Raw genomic sequence first — 12528 nt, forward strand, 5'->3', positions numbered from 1 at the left:
ACAACAACAGTCGCTTCAAGGTGCTTAATATTGTGAGGTAAAGACTGCACAAAAACTCCAACAGTCAGACTGTGAGCAAGCACTTGGTGACAGTGGGAAGTAAAAAGTCCCTTCTTACAGGAAGAAACCTCCAGTTTAAATGGGAGTTGTGGTTCGATTTTCCCGGGAAATTTTGCAAGGTAACCACTGGACCAAGTTGGAAATGTCTGAATTCTTTATGCATTTGTACAGAAGCATCTAGAAAAAAGATGCAAATTGTTTGAATTACCAAGGCCCCACATGGCCTGCCCACTTAGTTTAAAACAGTTGTACCTTGGTGTGTATTTTTGTGCAAAAATCTTGACAAATTCCTTCAGATCATTAATACTGGATGTACGGAGAGAGGAACGCTGAATGTCTATACCAGGGGTAGGCAACTCCAGGCCTCGAGTGCCAGTGTCCTGCAGGTTTTAGATCTCACTCTGGGTCAACACACCTGAATCAAATGATTAGTTCATTATCAGGCCTCTGGGGAACTTCAAGACATGTTGAGGAGGTAATTTAACAATTTGAACCTGCTGTGTTGGTTCAAGCACACACCTAAAACCTGCAGGACACCGGCATTTGAGGCCTGGAGTTGCCTACCCCTGGGTACACCCATCTGTAAAACATGGTGGAGGCTGTGTCATGGTTTGGGGCTGCATTTCAGCCAGTATTGTTGGAGCTCATGTTAAAATTGATGGAATTATGAATGCAAAAAAATGCCTTCAGATCATGCAATGCAATCTGAAAGGTGTCTGGAAACAGCTTCATTTTTCAGCATGACTACTACGACTACTGACTATCACCCGTGCCAGGGTAAGGGCAGCCAAAGATAGATCTCCAGAGATTTCTGTCCTGAGCCATTCTTTCTAGTTGGCTCCATCTTTTTTACTTCTGCCTCGAGGTCTCATCTCCAGGTGTTTCTTGGGCAGCCTCTCTTTCGCCTTGAGGGTTCCACCTGAGAGCCTGCCTAGAGATGTTGGTTGGCGGATGGAGTAGAGCGTGCCCTTCCCAGCACCATCTTTGACAATGACAGTGCTCCCAGAAAACACTACCAATGCAGTAAAACCGTACCTGGATAGAAAAACACGCAGCGGAAGAGTATCAGTCATGGATTGACCTCCTCAGAGCCTGTACCTGAGCATTAATGAAGCAGTGTGGGATCATCTTGACATAGAGAAGAGATCAGAAAGCAGCAAACATCCAAAAAGTCCTTCAAGAGGCCTGGAAAATTACTCCTGAAGACTACTTAAATAGTTATTTTACCTTTAGTATAAGATTGTGTACTCCCTGTGCATGCTGGCAAAACAGCTGTGACAGGTTGGGGCACAAACACCACACCTATAGCTGCAGTGGGACGTTGGCAGTAGATGCTTTTGGTGTTGTTATTTGTGACCTTGGAAGATTGTGGCGTCTCCTGCTGGAGGCGGCTGCTGTCATTAAAGACTGCCGCTGAAATGTGCCTGATGGATTTATACTGGTTGTCAACATCAGCTGCTGTTTTGTAGTTATTACAGTGTCAAATACCACCACTGGCCAGAAGGACAATGGTTCAGGCTCTAATGACATCATTGTTATCTCTACAGGCCTGTTTCTACAGCTTATAAAGAGTGAAAATGTTTTGGGCAGGTTTTTCAAAAACAAGCTCTTCATTAGTTGACAAGTTGTTAACAGCAGCTGTGACCGGTAGGTTCTGGATGTGAGTGAGTCTTCATTATTTGCCTCACTTACAAGTACAGAACAGGGCTGAAGGTGCTGCATATTTTCCTGAATACCTCCTAATAAAGCACTTCAGCAGCCATGGATAATTAAATGCACGCTGGCGAAAAGTCACATCTGCTGTGAAGTTGCTTCTCTCTCTGTCCAACGAGTGTCCTAATTGCTTTATTTAGCTGTCAGAATTGTTGCTGCAGCTTAATTAGCTCCGCGTGGACATGAACAGTGGTAGCTGTTGTTCCTCCCTCCTTTCTGTTTGCGCGTTCGTGGTTAATTGCTTGACTGGTGCTGTTTTTCACCGACCCTGCGCCCTGTCTGCTAATGACTGATTCATCTGATCAGCAGATAAGCGGCAGCAGACAGTCAGAGCACAACAGGCTGGTGTAGGTGGGAATCAAAATGGTTGTTTGTGCAAATATGTGTCCGGCCTCAGCTCACTGATCCAACAATCATCAAATGTTAACTTCAAATGTTTTTGGTGCTCTTTGAATTTTCTACACGTCCTTCACATGTGGTCCTTGAGAAGTAAAGAAAAAGCGTAGTGTTAATAGACTTTATACAGCATGCATTGTTTTCAGGATGTGTAGGCTGCTGCCTTCTTGTGGCAGTATGTGCTTGTGCTAATAAATTCTCAGAGGTGGCGTGATTTCTTTTGGGGTTTTTTCCAGTTCTCACCGCTCATGAGCTGGTTTGGTGTACTGAAAGGAGTAGCTCCACAGTGTAGTGGTTTACACACTCACCTAACAAATGATAGATTCCTGCCAGTGGTGGGAGACAAAAGTCCCCTGGGAGTTGCATAAGGAAGGGCATCAGCTTAAAACAATCTGCCAAATCAAAAAGGCAGAGCCTATCTGCTGTGACAACCTGAAAGTAGCCTTAGCATACTTATAGAATTAGATCTCCTCGAATTCATGTGGGGATAAATAACTATCTATATAGACAAACAGTCAGACTCTATACAAGGACTTTGAGGGATCCCTAAATTCATCTACTAAAAAAAGCTACCCCACTCCCTACATTTCAGTTTTCTGCCCCTCGTAAAGAAAAAGCTGAAGGAACTTTTGTGCTCACAGCTACAAACGTATGTATCTGTGATGACCACCATATTAAGAATACCCAATCTAACTGACATAGGTGTGAATGATTGTGTGTCTCTGCGTTAGCCCTGTGACAGACTGGCGATCTGCCCAGGGTGTACCCCAACTCTCGCCCTAAATGTATGAGCATGTAATTATCTATTAATGAAAAAAAAAGAAAAGGAAATGAATAGAAAATCCACTTTAAACGATTGGACGATGCTATGCGAGCTCTTTCTCCCACTGTGTTCAGTATGTAATCTAAGCTCAACTGCTATTATAAGGTAGAAATGATCGGAATAACCACATAAACATGGGAGGGGGGTTCCTGTTACTCCAGTTTTCTTGGATACTTTGTTTACTTTGTATACCTAATATTAGGATAATTGACTTTTCCAACTGTTTTTTATTTCGGAGCTATGCATATCATAAAACCTGATGATCAGTCATTTAATGTTAGATCATCTACATTTAAGAAATATAGTTCCAGAAAGTGTGTGTGCATGTATGTGTGTGTGTGTGGGTGGCTGTCTTGTCTCCTGGCAGCAGTTCTAATCTTTTGAATGAATAGTTGTTTTCTGCTGTGTGTGTGTGTGTGTGTGTGTGTGTGTGTGTGTGTGTGTGTGTGTGTGTGTGTGTGTGTGTGTTTGCTGGTGAGTGGGGACTTGTTTTGTTTTGTCTCTTAGTCACTGCTATTGTTTGCAGCACTCCATAAGAAACAGCATGTACAGTTCACTCTTATCCCCCTCTTTGATATTTAGTTTGTTCCCAGTCTGCTCAGAAAGACGAGCAAGAGAACCTCTACATGTTTTCGGTACCAGCGAAAAGTATCTGTAACGCTACGTAGCAAAAATTGTCAAATTCTTACAAACTTGTAAAAAGAAAAAAGAAAAAAAAGAACACAAACCCCCAAAGAAACACCTGAATGATTCAGGTGAGACTTCTGAGAATGTGATGTGGTTACATGAGAACAAAATTTACTTGGTTTGTATCAATCCACTCATTGTGTTTGGAGTGAAGAGAAGGGTGAATGTGACCCAAAGAACAGCATCCCTACTGTCATGGTGGTGGAAGCTTTGTGCTCTGAGGATGTTTTTCTGCCAAAGCTACACGATGACTGTATCGCTCAATTGGAAAGATGGACAAATCTTGGACAAGAATCTCCTTCACTCAGCCGGGGCCCGACAAACGCATCATGGGCAGGTCCAGTAGGACACTGATCCAAAGCATATGCCAAAACAACAAAGGAGTCCCTCGAGAAGAAGAAGCACATCATAGTCTCGAGGTGAAGTAGCATTAAGAATTTGGAGAAGATCAGGAAAGAGTAGATCTGAAAACTTAGCTCAAACCTAGCAATAGCTACAAAGAAATATCTAAAAGCTGTGCTTGCTAAGGATGGTTACTCCACCAAGTAACAAATGTGATCAAATACTTATACCTCATTAAATGCACATTAATTCATAAGTGTTACACAATGTTTATTTCTATTATTGTGTGTGGATAACGTAGCTTTCGATATCGGTCGTCATAGATCATAACCCTAGAGAAAGGCAAAACCTAACTCTTTGGGGGGAGAAAAACAGATGTATTAGGTTATTTTCTTTGTTCTGGGAGAATAATACCATTAAATCTCAATTCTGATTGGCTAGGATTAGGGCTAGGGTTATGTAAAAAACATTCCATTGTTAGATACATCGTTTGTAAGCGGTTAAAATAATGAATTCATCCCCTCTGGATTGTTGCAATGTGTCTTATTGTTTTTACAGCATAAACCAGATAAATGCTCCCACTCTCGATGTCAGCTGCGTGTCCCACCCCTCCATCTGACAAGCCAGCACGGCTACTGTTTGAAACCCTTCAGCACCCCAGCAACCAACTGTAGGCTCCACAGGGGATAGTTACTCATCACTCATGAGTGATGACGACTAACCCTACCAATGTTCAGCTGCTATAACATATCAGTCACTGTGACTGCTTATGTTTAAAATGTTATATTACAAGCATAACATTTCAAGTGTTTGACTTTTCTCAAAGTAAGACTTCAGGAAAATAACTTTTATCGATGTCATAGCTGTATATTGATATTTAAATGAAAACAGTAGGTGTTTAGTAGGAAATCACATTGGATTACAAAATAAAAAAACATTGTGATTTCATACAGTTTAACTCAGTATTTCACTGTAATTGATGCCCCTGCTCCTATTTTATCCCAGTGCGTTACACTTTGCGTTTCCTTGTCAGGGCCTAGGTGGATGAAATGACAGCTTCCTGCCTCAGTTGTAGGTGATGTGTAGACGGAAGTGTAGGAAAGACCGAGAATCGGTTGCTGTATAGAGAGAGAGAGAGAGAGAGGAGAAATCCCTTGCTCACTCACTCCCACACCTTTTTCTCATGCTGTATTCTGGCTCTGGTACCCCTGCTGCAGCAGTAAGACTCCAGCAAGCAGTGAGTGACGCCACGATTTCTTCACCGTCTATTTCCTCAGAGAAAGATTGCATCAAATTCAACTTCTTTTCTTTTTCAGTCAGGGGAAAGACTCTCCATTCAGTCAAAACCTTTTCATCTTTTCTTCAGATCTGAGACATGAAGATGGAAGCCTGTTGAGCCGAATCTGTGCCGACTAGGACTGTGAACATTTTCTCAGTAGAGTTTGAAGTGTATCATAACTTTTAATCTCTTCCAACACTGGCTGTCATCGCTCTCAGAGTCGTGATTGTGGAATTTGTGTCTTTAAAATGGATCGAGGTGGATCTGTGATGTAGATCCATCCTCTACCCATCTCTTTGCTTTTCGTAGAGGAACTCTTATGGAAAAACAGTTAACACCAACCAATTTGTTTTCCTCATATGCTGCCATGTTGGCCAGAATCTTCATTCCCAAGAAGCACCGGCAGCGCTTCGACGACACCGTCTCCCAGAACGTAATCAACCGACTCTGCCGCAGCAAGAGCATCAGCGAGCCGCATGGCAGAATCCGTCGCAGTCGGAGCGAGGATCACTCCGACCGCCACCGCGGGTCCAAACGGGCCAGCTCAGTGCCAAGGGATGGAGGAGAACCCGGAGGGAGGGGAGAAGCGGAGAGAGACAGGGGCTTAAGGAAGTCCGTCTCAGGGATACCCGTGCATCCCCCCATTGGACCCAATCAGAGGTAAGCACACATATCAAACACAGCAGGTTTCACGAGTCCTTTCGCTCTGTTTTAAGTGTTGTTAACTGTTAATTCATAATTCAAGAGCCGAGAAGTCCCTTTTAAAAATTATAGCAGAATCCAGGGACTGCTTTATCTGTTAACGTGTGCTAAAACTCCTCTTCCTCAGAGTTTTATAAAGCTGCACTTAGAGCAAGTCTGTGCATGCACGAAGATGTTCACACACAGCTGCGTATTTGTTTCATTTAACAAAACATCACATTGTAACCATCTTCTACCATCTTCTTGGTTGTTTCTTGGCAACCATCCTACATGGGGTAGACCCCCCCCCTAACCATTTGACACTTTTCCTCCACCTACTAACACACTTGATTACACGACTGTCCAGTTAATAACACAACAGTGGACATGGTGCAGCACAGGACTGTGGCAGTAAATCTCTCTAGCGAGCTAACTAATAAAATCCTGGGGTCTTTGAGTATTCAGCAACAGGAGGTCTTAAAAAACATGTGGCCCTTTATGACAAATGTGATCATGCAGGCCGGGCACAATGCAGCAGGAAGTGAGCTGATTGTGTTAAAGGGGCATCATGTGTCAGTAAGAAGTCGCGCTGCATTGCTGGTGCCTTCCATGCACTGAATAAACCCAAAAGACTGTTGTGTAACACTGTTGTGTCTCCACAGTAACTGGAAATATGCATAGAGCAGTGAGAGAGAGCGAGAGACAGAGCTAGAGGTGGGAACAGAGAGATAGATATAGATATCAACAGAAAAAGAGACGAACAGAAGTAAGGAGTAAACAGATAAACAGGTAAACGGAGTGATAAAGAGTGATATGAGGTGATGATATAGATGCAGTCTATATATCTATATCTAGACGAAATAATATAGACAGAAGGAAATAAATATAGATAAAACATATAGGAACGAGAGAATTCAAGAGACTGCATAACTGAAAACTGAAAATCTGCATAAATTAAAGTGAGCCTCTGAATCCAAGAGATTATTTAGGTTTCCTGACATCATCAGGACAATGTCCCCCAGTTTTCCCCATTTCCAGTTATCTGGCAATACTAAGGAGTTGTCAAAAAAAACCCTTCAAAAACACCCGATTTTGGATGTGGATCTAGATAGACTGTGAAAGTTAGTTGCTTCTAAGTTGCGCCAAACTGTCCATAACTTCATTAGTAATCCTGCCAGACAAACAAACCGACCACAAAAGCTGATTGGCAGAGGTGAAGAAACAGTGACAGACAGATGGCTGAAGGCAGGGAGATAGAAATAGACCGAGAAACATGGTGACATTTCGGTAGAGCGATGGAGAAAGAGATCGATAGACCAGTGGGATACAGGTGGAGAGAGATGTCGACATAACATTTCGGGTAAATCCACCCCCAGATGTGTTGTTGTACAAAATGTTCTACTGACTATTGATACACAAAATCAAGCACTATAGTGTGGTAGCTGTCTGCTATGCATGTGTGTACAATGTGACGGTTGTTGATGTACCAGCAGACTGACTGATACCTTTTCAGAGTGCATTCAGCTGAGGTCATGTGAAATTATACATAAGTGTATGAAGCTCTGCTGGTGTAGCCCGGAGGGAATGAGGAGAGGCCTCAAGCAGCCTGATAGTCACAGACACTTAGTTTGTCAAGTGTGCTCAGAGCTGATGCTTCTTTTTTTCTATTCAGCCCTCAAACACACACACAAATCCACATTCAGCACCCAGTGTGCCTTTCTGCATTTAGCTTGGCTTACATAAGAGCGTATAACCACGGCTATCAAAGAATAGGTTTGTCTCTTTTCTCTTGTTGTCTTTTTTGCCTTCCTCCTGTTTATATACCAAAGCAGCGTTGCCTTTAGTTATCTCCATGGCAACGCTCCACGGATAGACTGAACGAGCCTCATCTTTGATACACCGGGAGGTTTTCCGACGCATATTCTTCCGACTGGGGTGAATGAGAGAGAGGAGCCCCGCATTCAGCAAAATGTCAAAGCTATTCTGAACATGTCCCAAATTTTTTTTATTAAAGCCGGAAACAAAAAACAATGTCTGGCATTCAAGCAGGACTGATTTGGGTTACGTTAGAAAAATGTCAGCTTGGATCGAGGCAAACAGAGGGTCACGTCTGTGCTTGTTCAGACTCCCACTTACAGGAAGTGACAAAAGCAAAAACGAAGCGCAGGCAGGATTGTAAACAACAGCGAGTGAGTGCTCACTCCGGGGACAGCTGGGCTTCCCATTCATTCATTCACAGCCATCAATGCTGTTAAATGACGTCACGAGCAACACTGAGAACTCGCTCGTCCGATTTTGTTTGACTGATCACTTTTACAAATTCCACACATTTTCCACTTCCAGCTTTTTCTTCCTTTGTTTGCGTTTTAGACTGTTCAGATTTTGACTAAATGGGTGATGAGGGAATCAAAAAAGCCCAAAAAATAAATTACAGGTTTTGGTTACTGCTCAAATTGAAAGTTTTTAAGTCGGTTAAAGGTGCTGCTTTTGGAGGATGGATTGACGCAAACACAAGAAATTCGAAAATGTGATTCAGCAGAGAGCGTCGGCTGAAAGTGTTCAGAACAAAGGAAAAATGCTTTGGACATAAATGCCATGAATGCGCTCTGCTTCATGTAGAGTTTGTGTCACCCTCTTTGAAAGTTGAAGGCCAGTAGACAGGCACAAAGCTTTTCGTTGTTAGAAACATTTAGTCACGAAGGTTTTTCAGAGAGCTCTAAATCCGAATGAATGAACTGCTCATCTCACTTCCTGCCTGCATCCCTTCCTCAGGATCGTCCGTGTCTACAGGGGGAAGAAGAACTTTGGCTTCACGCTGCGGGGTCACGCTCCCGTCTGCATCGACTCCGTCATCCCAGGTACTGCTTCTATAATGAAACCAAGTACAGTGCAGTCCTGACTGACGCCTCCTCTCTTTGTGTGGCGGCTTTTCACTCGTGCGCCGTTCTGCGTTGTGGGCGGTGAGGGGGGCAGATGTATTTTACGCGGGTGAGGCTGTTGTGGTGCCAGCCGCTCGGGGCCGAAGGTGATCAGGAGGCGTTTGTGTGTGTGAGAGACTGTGAGTGTTGTCGGAAGTGGACTTATCTGACTCACTAGTGAAATGCTAACAGGCTGTGCTGTGCGGCAGCAGGTACACCTGTGGTCAGTCAGTGCCGCACAGATGTACTTTATATTCTGTTTATTGCTCTTCCTGTGCAGTTTAACTGGTCATAGGGTGGAGGAGTAAATCCTTTGTACATCAAGTCATACTGCAAATATATTAGTGTCATATACTTACAATGAAGGGCACTCAAATGCTTCTGGGACTGAGGACAAGACAAAACAGCTTGCTGTGGTAATCATCTCTTCTAGAGCTTACTTACCAACAGGTTTCATCGTTAATATTTAAGCCATGCAGAAAACGTCATCTTAGAGCTGTCAGCTTGGGGTTTTGTGGGCATCTAAATGCCTGATAGCAATCCAGCCAGCCTAGCTGTTGATCTCCTTGTCTAACTCTGGCCAAACATGCAATTAGGCTGATTTCCCATTTGTTCTTTTTCTTATTGTCGACTATTTCTACAAGCAGCCGTGGTTTAATATGTTTTTCCTTTATAGACTTGCATCAACATATAGGGTGACTATAAGGCTGAACGACTCTCACAGGCGGTTTTTGCTTGTTTTATTAAAGCTAGCTTTTAAATCTAATTTCCACTTAGAGCTTATGTGAAATATTCATAATTACTTTCTTAAGTTTCCCGCAGTAAAAGGTTATTTAATTCACAGTTATTGCTTTTTGAAGCAAAACTAGCAGACAAGGAGGCTGTGAAGCTACTGCTGAGGGAATTTGCCAGGTTCCTTGGTGAGGAAGGCGGTGTGCGTGTGCGTTGTGTGTGTGTTTGACGATGACGGCACTGCTCCCGCCCACCATCATCCCCCACCAACATGTGCTGAAACAGCCAGAGCGGACTGACTCAGTGGGCCCTTGTGGAGGTGGGTGGCATAGTTCTCATCGTGATCTGACCACAGATTCTTTGCCGATAGCCCGGAAGCCACAACCCCGTTTCCCCATTAAGACTTTACTGCATCCAAAAGAACAAGAAAAAAAAACAAATGACATGACAGCTCCTCATCCGCAGTGTGCTGACAGATGAGGAGGCGATGGGTACAGTGCAGTCAGAACTTATTCTGCCAGGGATTGTTTTGACAGCACTGTTTCCTTACGTAATAAGATTTAGCATGGAGCTCATCTTGTTTGTTGATGGGCTTTGTTGGATCTCATACACAGATTGACAGCATCACATTAGTCACCATCTCTCCCCCCGTTGTGCCCGTCTGTTCTGTGCACCTCGTTAGCTGGAAGGATTGGTTTCAGGGGGTTTTTTCAGTCTCTGATTGATGTTTGATTTTCTGCCATCTTTGTCGACCTCTCAGATAGTCCCGCCGAGGAATGTGGACTGAAAACAGGCGACCGTATCCTCTTTCTCAACGGACTGGACATGAGGTTTGTCTTTAATGGAAATTATTGTTAGCAGCAGTAGTAGTTTGTAGTATTTTGCCTTTCCCTGCTGCCCGAGTTCTTGACCTTACACAGTATATTTAGACATCAGCACTTGTTTTTCTCCAGCAGAAGCCATCTGCTGCCATTTATTCTGCCTCAGTATGAAAAACAGCTCTCACTGAGCCAGATAATCCATCACAAACACATAACCCTTCTGATTTTTTTCTGACGTAGATTCTCCTCGATATTTTCACAAGCACATGACGCTCATAGTTTCTGTGCTGAATTTTATGAGATTTTCATCATGGAAACAGTTTGTGGACTGTGTCTTCAGCTGTGCACTGCAAGACCATAGGTTTTAGTAACTGTTCATCACTACCCAAACAAATCTCACATTAAATACAAAACAAATCTCAGAGCCTAACTTTAGACAGTTTTTTTTGGCACACAATTTAAAGTCTAGTTATCAGACTCTTTACTTTGATGCAAATCAACATATGTATATCAAAGAAAACACAGAAAGCCCTAGACATGCTTGAGTGCTGTCTGTAAGAGAACAGTGTTTATTGCTTTCAGCTGTTTACAGGATTTCTTCCTCTGATTTACCTGGAGTTTCATAAAACGATCTAAAGCAGCAGGATCCATATGAGTATCCCCACTCTGAGGGAGTTGCCTGCATTTTTACATATTGCACAGCAGCACTAACTTTATTGATCAGTCAACACAAGATAAGACGAGTCAAGACCTTACAGGAAATCTTTCATTTCTACAACTCACAGCACGAATGATGGTGTTACTGTTAAATTTGTTACACAGTGACCGTTTTCAGGCTAAATTCTGGCATTAAGTTCAATGTCAGGATGTACAGCAGTGTTTTCGTTAGTCATTATTTAGTTCAGGGATGTGTACCATAACTATATCTGTTACTATCTATCTCCTGTTACCTTTATATATGAGTAGAATTTTTAGTGTTTTGAAAAACCCACAAAGATAGCATTTTTTTTTACACCAGCACATTTTATCAGCCCTCAGCAAAAGCCTTGAGTCAGTCCTCATTCTTTATATTTTGCTGCCAATGAGCCAGACTTTCTTTGTGGTCTTGGGGACTTTTTTCATGTTGAACCACTTAACACGGACCTATGAGTCATTCAAGCATTAAAAAAAACATCTAACTGAAGGGATGAATCAGTGTTGTGTCTACACTTAGCAAAGAATCCATTTTAAATTGTATCTTTAGATATTTTGTTACTAGCAGCCTGTTACAAAAACACATAATGTCCAATCAGAAGGGTTCTCAGTGGAAAGGTGGCTGTCAAGAAGCCATTCTCAAGGAAGGGAAACGGGGAGAAAATGCAGAAGTATACCAAATTAGACAAGAACTGGTCTGAAAAGCAGTGGTAACAGGTCTGAGTGATGAAATTTGACAGGTCTGGATCAGATTTTGGCCAGTATGTACAGAGAACGTCAGAAGCAAGATACTAGAGTGAATGTCTGTAGCCATCTGTAAAACACAGTGGAGACTGTCATGTTTACAGCTGCAGTAGGGGATCTAATAATGAGCACCGAAAAGTAAAGTCGGATTTTATTAAAAACGTGGTTATACCAAATATTGACTTTAAAGCTAATTAAAACTGCAAACAAAATGATGTACCTATTCGCATTTTCTAAGCGAAATATGATAATGTGACTGCTGGTTCAAGACTTTTGCACAGTACTCAGCTCTTTTTTATTGGATATTTGACAATCAGATCTCCACATTTTCAAGTAATTACATCTCCAGGAAAAATGGGTTCTTACAGCCCATCCTGAGGGGTATGTGAATGAAGCGCTCCTTCACATACCTTGACACGTGTGCAGGTACCCTATGCGCCCATGGGCTGATGAACGTGATCACAGCCTTTATGTAAACTGAACTTTCCTCGTGGGAGTCACTGTAGTTCTTCTGTAGACTTGACAACTTCTTGACCTTCTCCTTCTCGTGAGTGAGTGTGGGAGTGCACATAAGAAATCTGAATTTGAACTGTACATGTGCGAGCTCAGCAAATACACTATACCAAGCAATGCATCAGA

At 42.7% G+C, this 12528-nt stretch overlaps 1 protein-coding gene across 6 annotated transcripts in view; it reads left to right on the forward strand.

Annotated features, from left to right (window-relative positions):
* grid2ipb (glutamate receptor, ionotropic, delta 2 (Grid2) interacting protein, b) overlaps window positions 1-12528 on the forward strand; it is a 39080-nt gene that overhangs the window by 12483 nt on the left and 14069 nt on the right. For 4 of the 6 annotated variants that reach the window (XM_005721729.2, XM_005721726.2, XM_005721727.2 and 1 more), the window contains exons 5-7: window positions 5679-5960; window positions 8754-8839; window positions 10392-10461. In XM_005721729.2, coding sequence (XP_005721786.1) covers window positions 5679-5960; window positions 8754-8839; window positions 10392-10461 — 438 coding nt within the window. Of the gene's footprint in view, window positions 1-4804; window positions 5961-8753; window positions 8840-10391; window positions 10462-12528 lie in introns of those variants that run through there. The other 2 variants (XM_013913582.1, XM_013913585.1) reach the window with 2 other exon arrangements.

This window comes from Pundamilia nyererei, unplaced genomic scaffold (genome assembly GCF_000239375.1).
Source record: "Pundamilia nyererei isolate P.nyererei 1_Seehausen unplaced genomic scaffold, PunNye1.0 scaffold00005, whole genome shotgun sequence".
In the NCBI taxonomy this organism is placed as follows: domain Eukaryota; kingdom Metazoa; phylum Chordata; class Actinopteri; order Cichliformes; family Cichlidae; genus Pundamilia; species Pundamilia nyererei.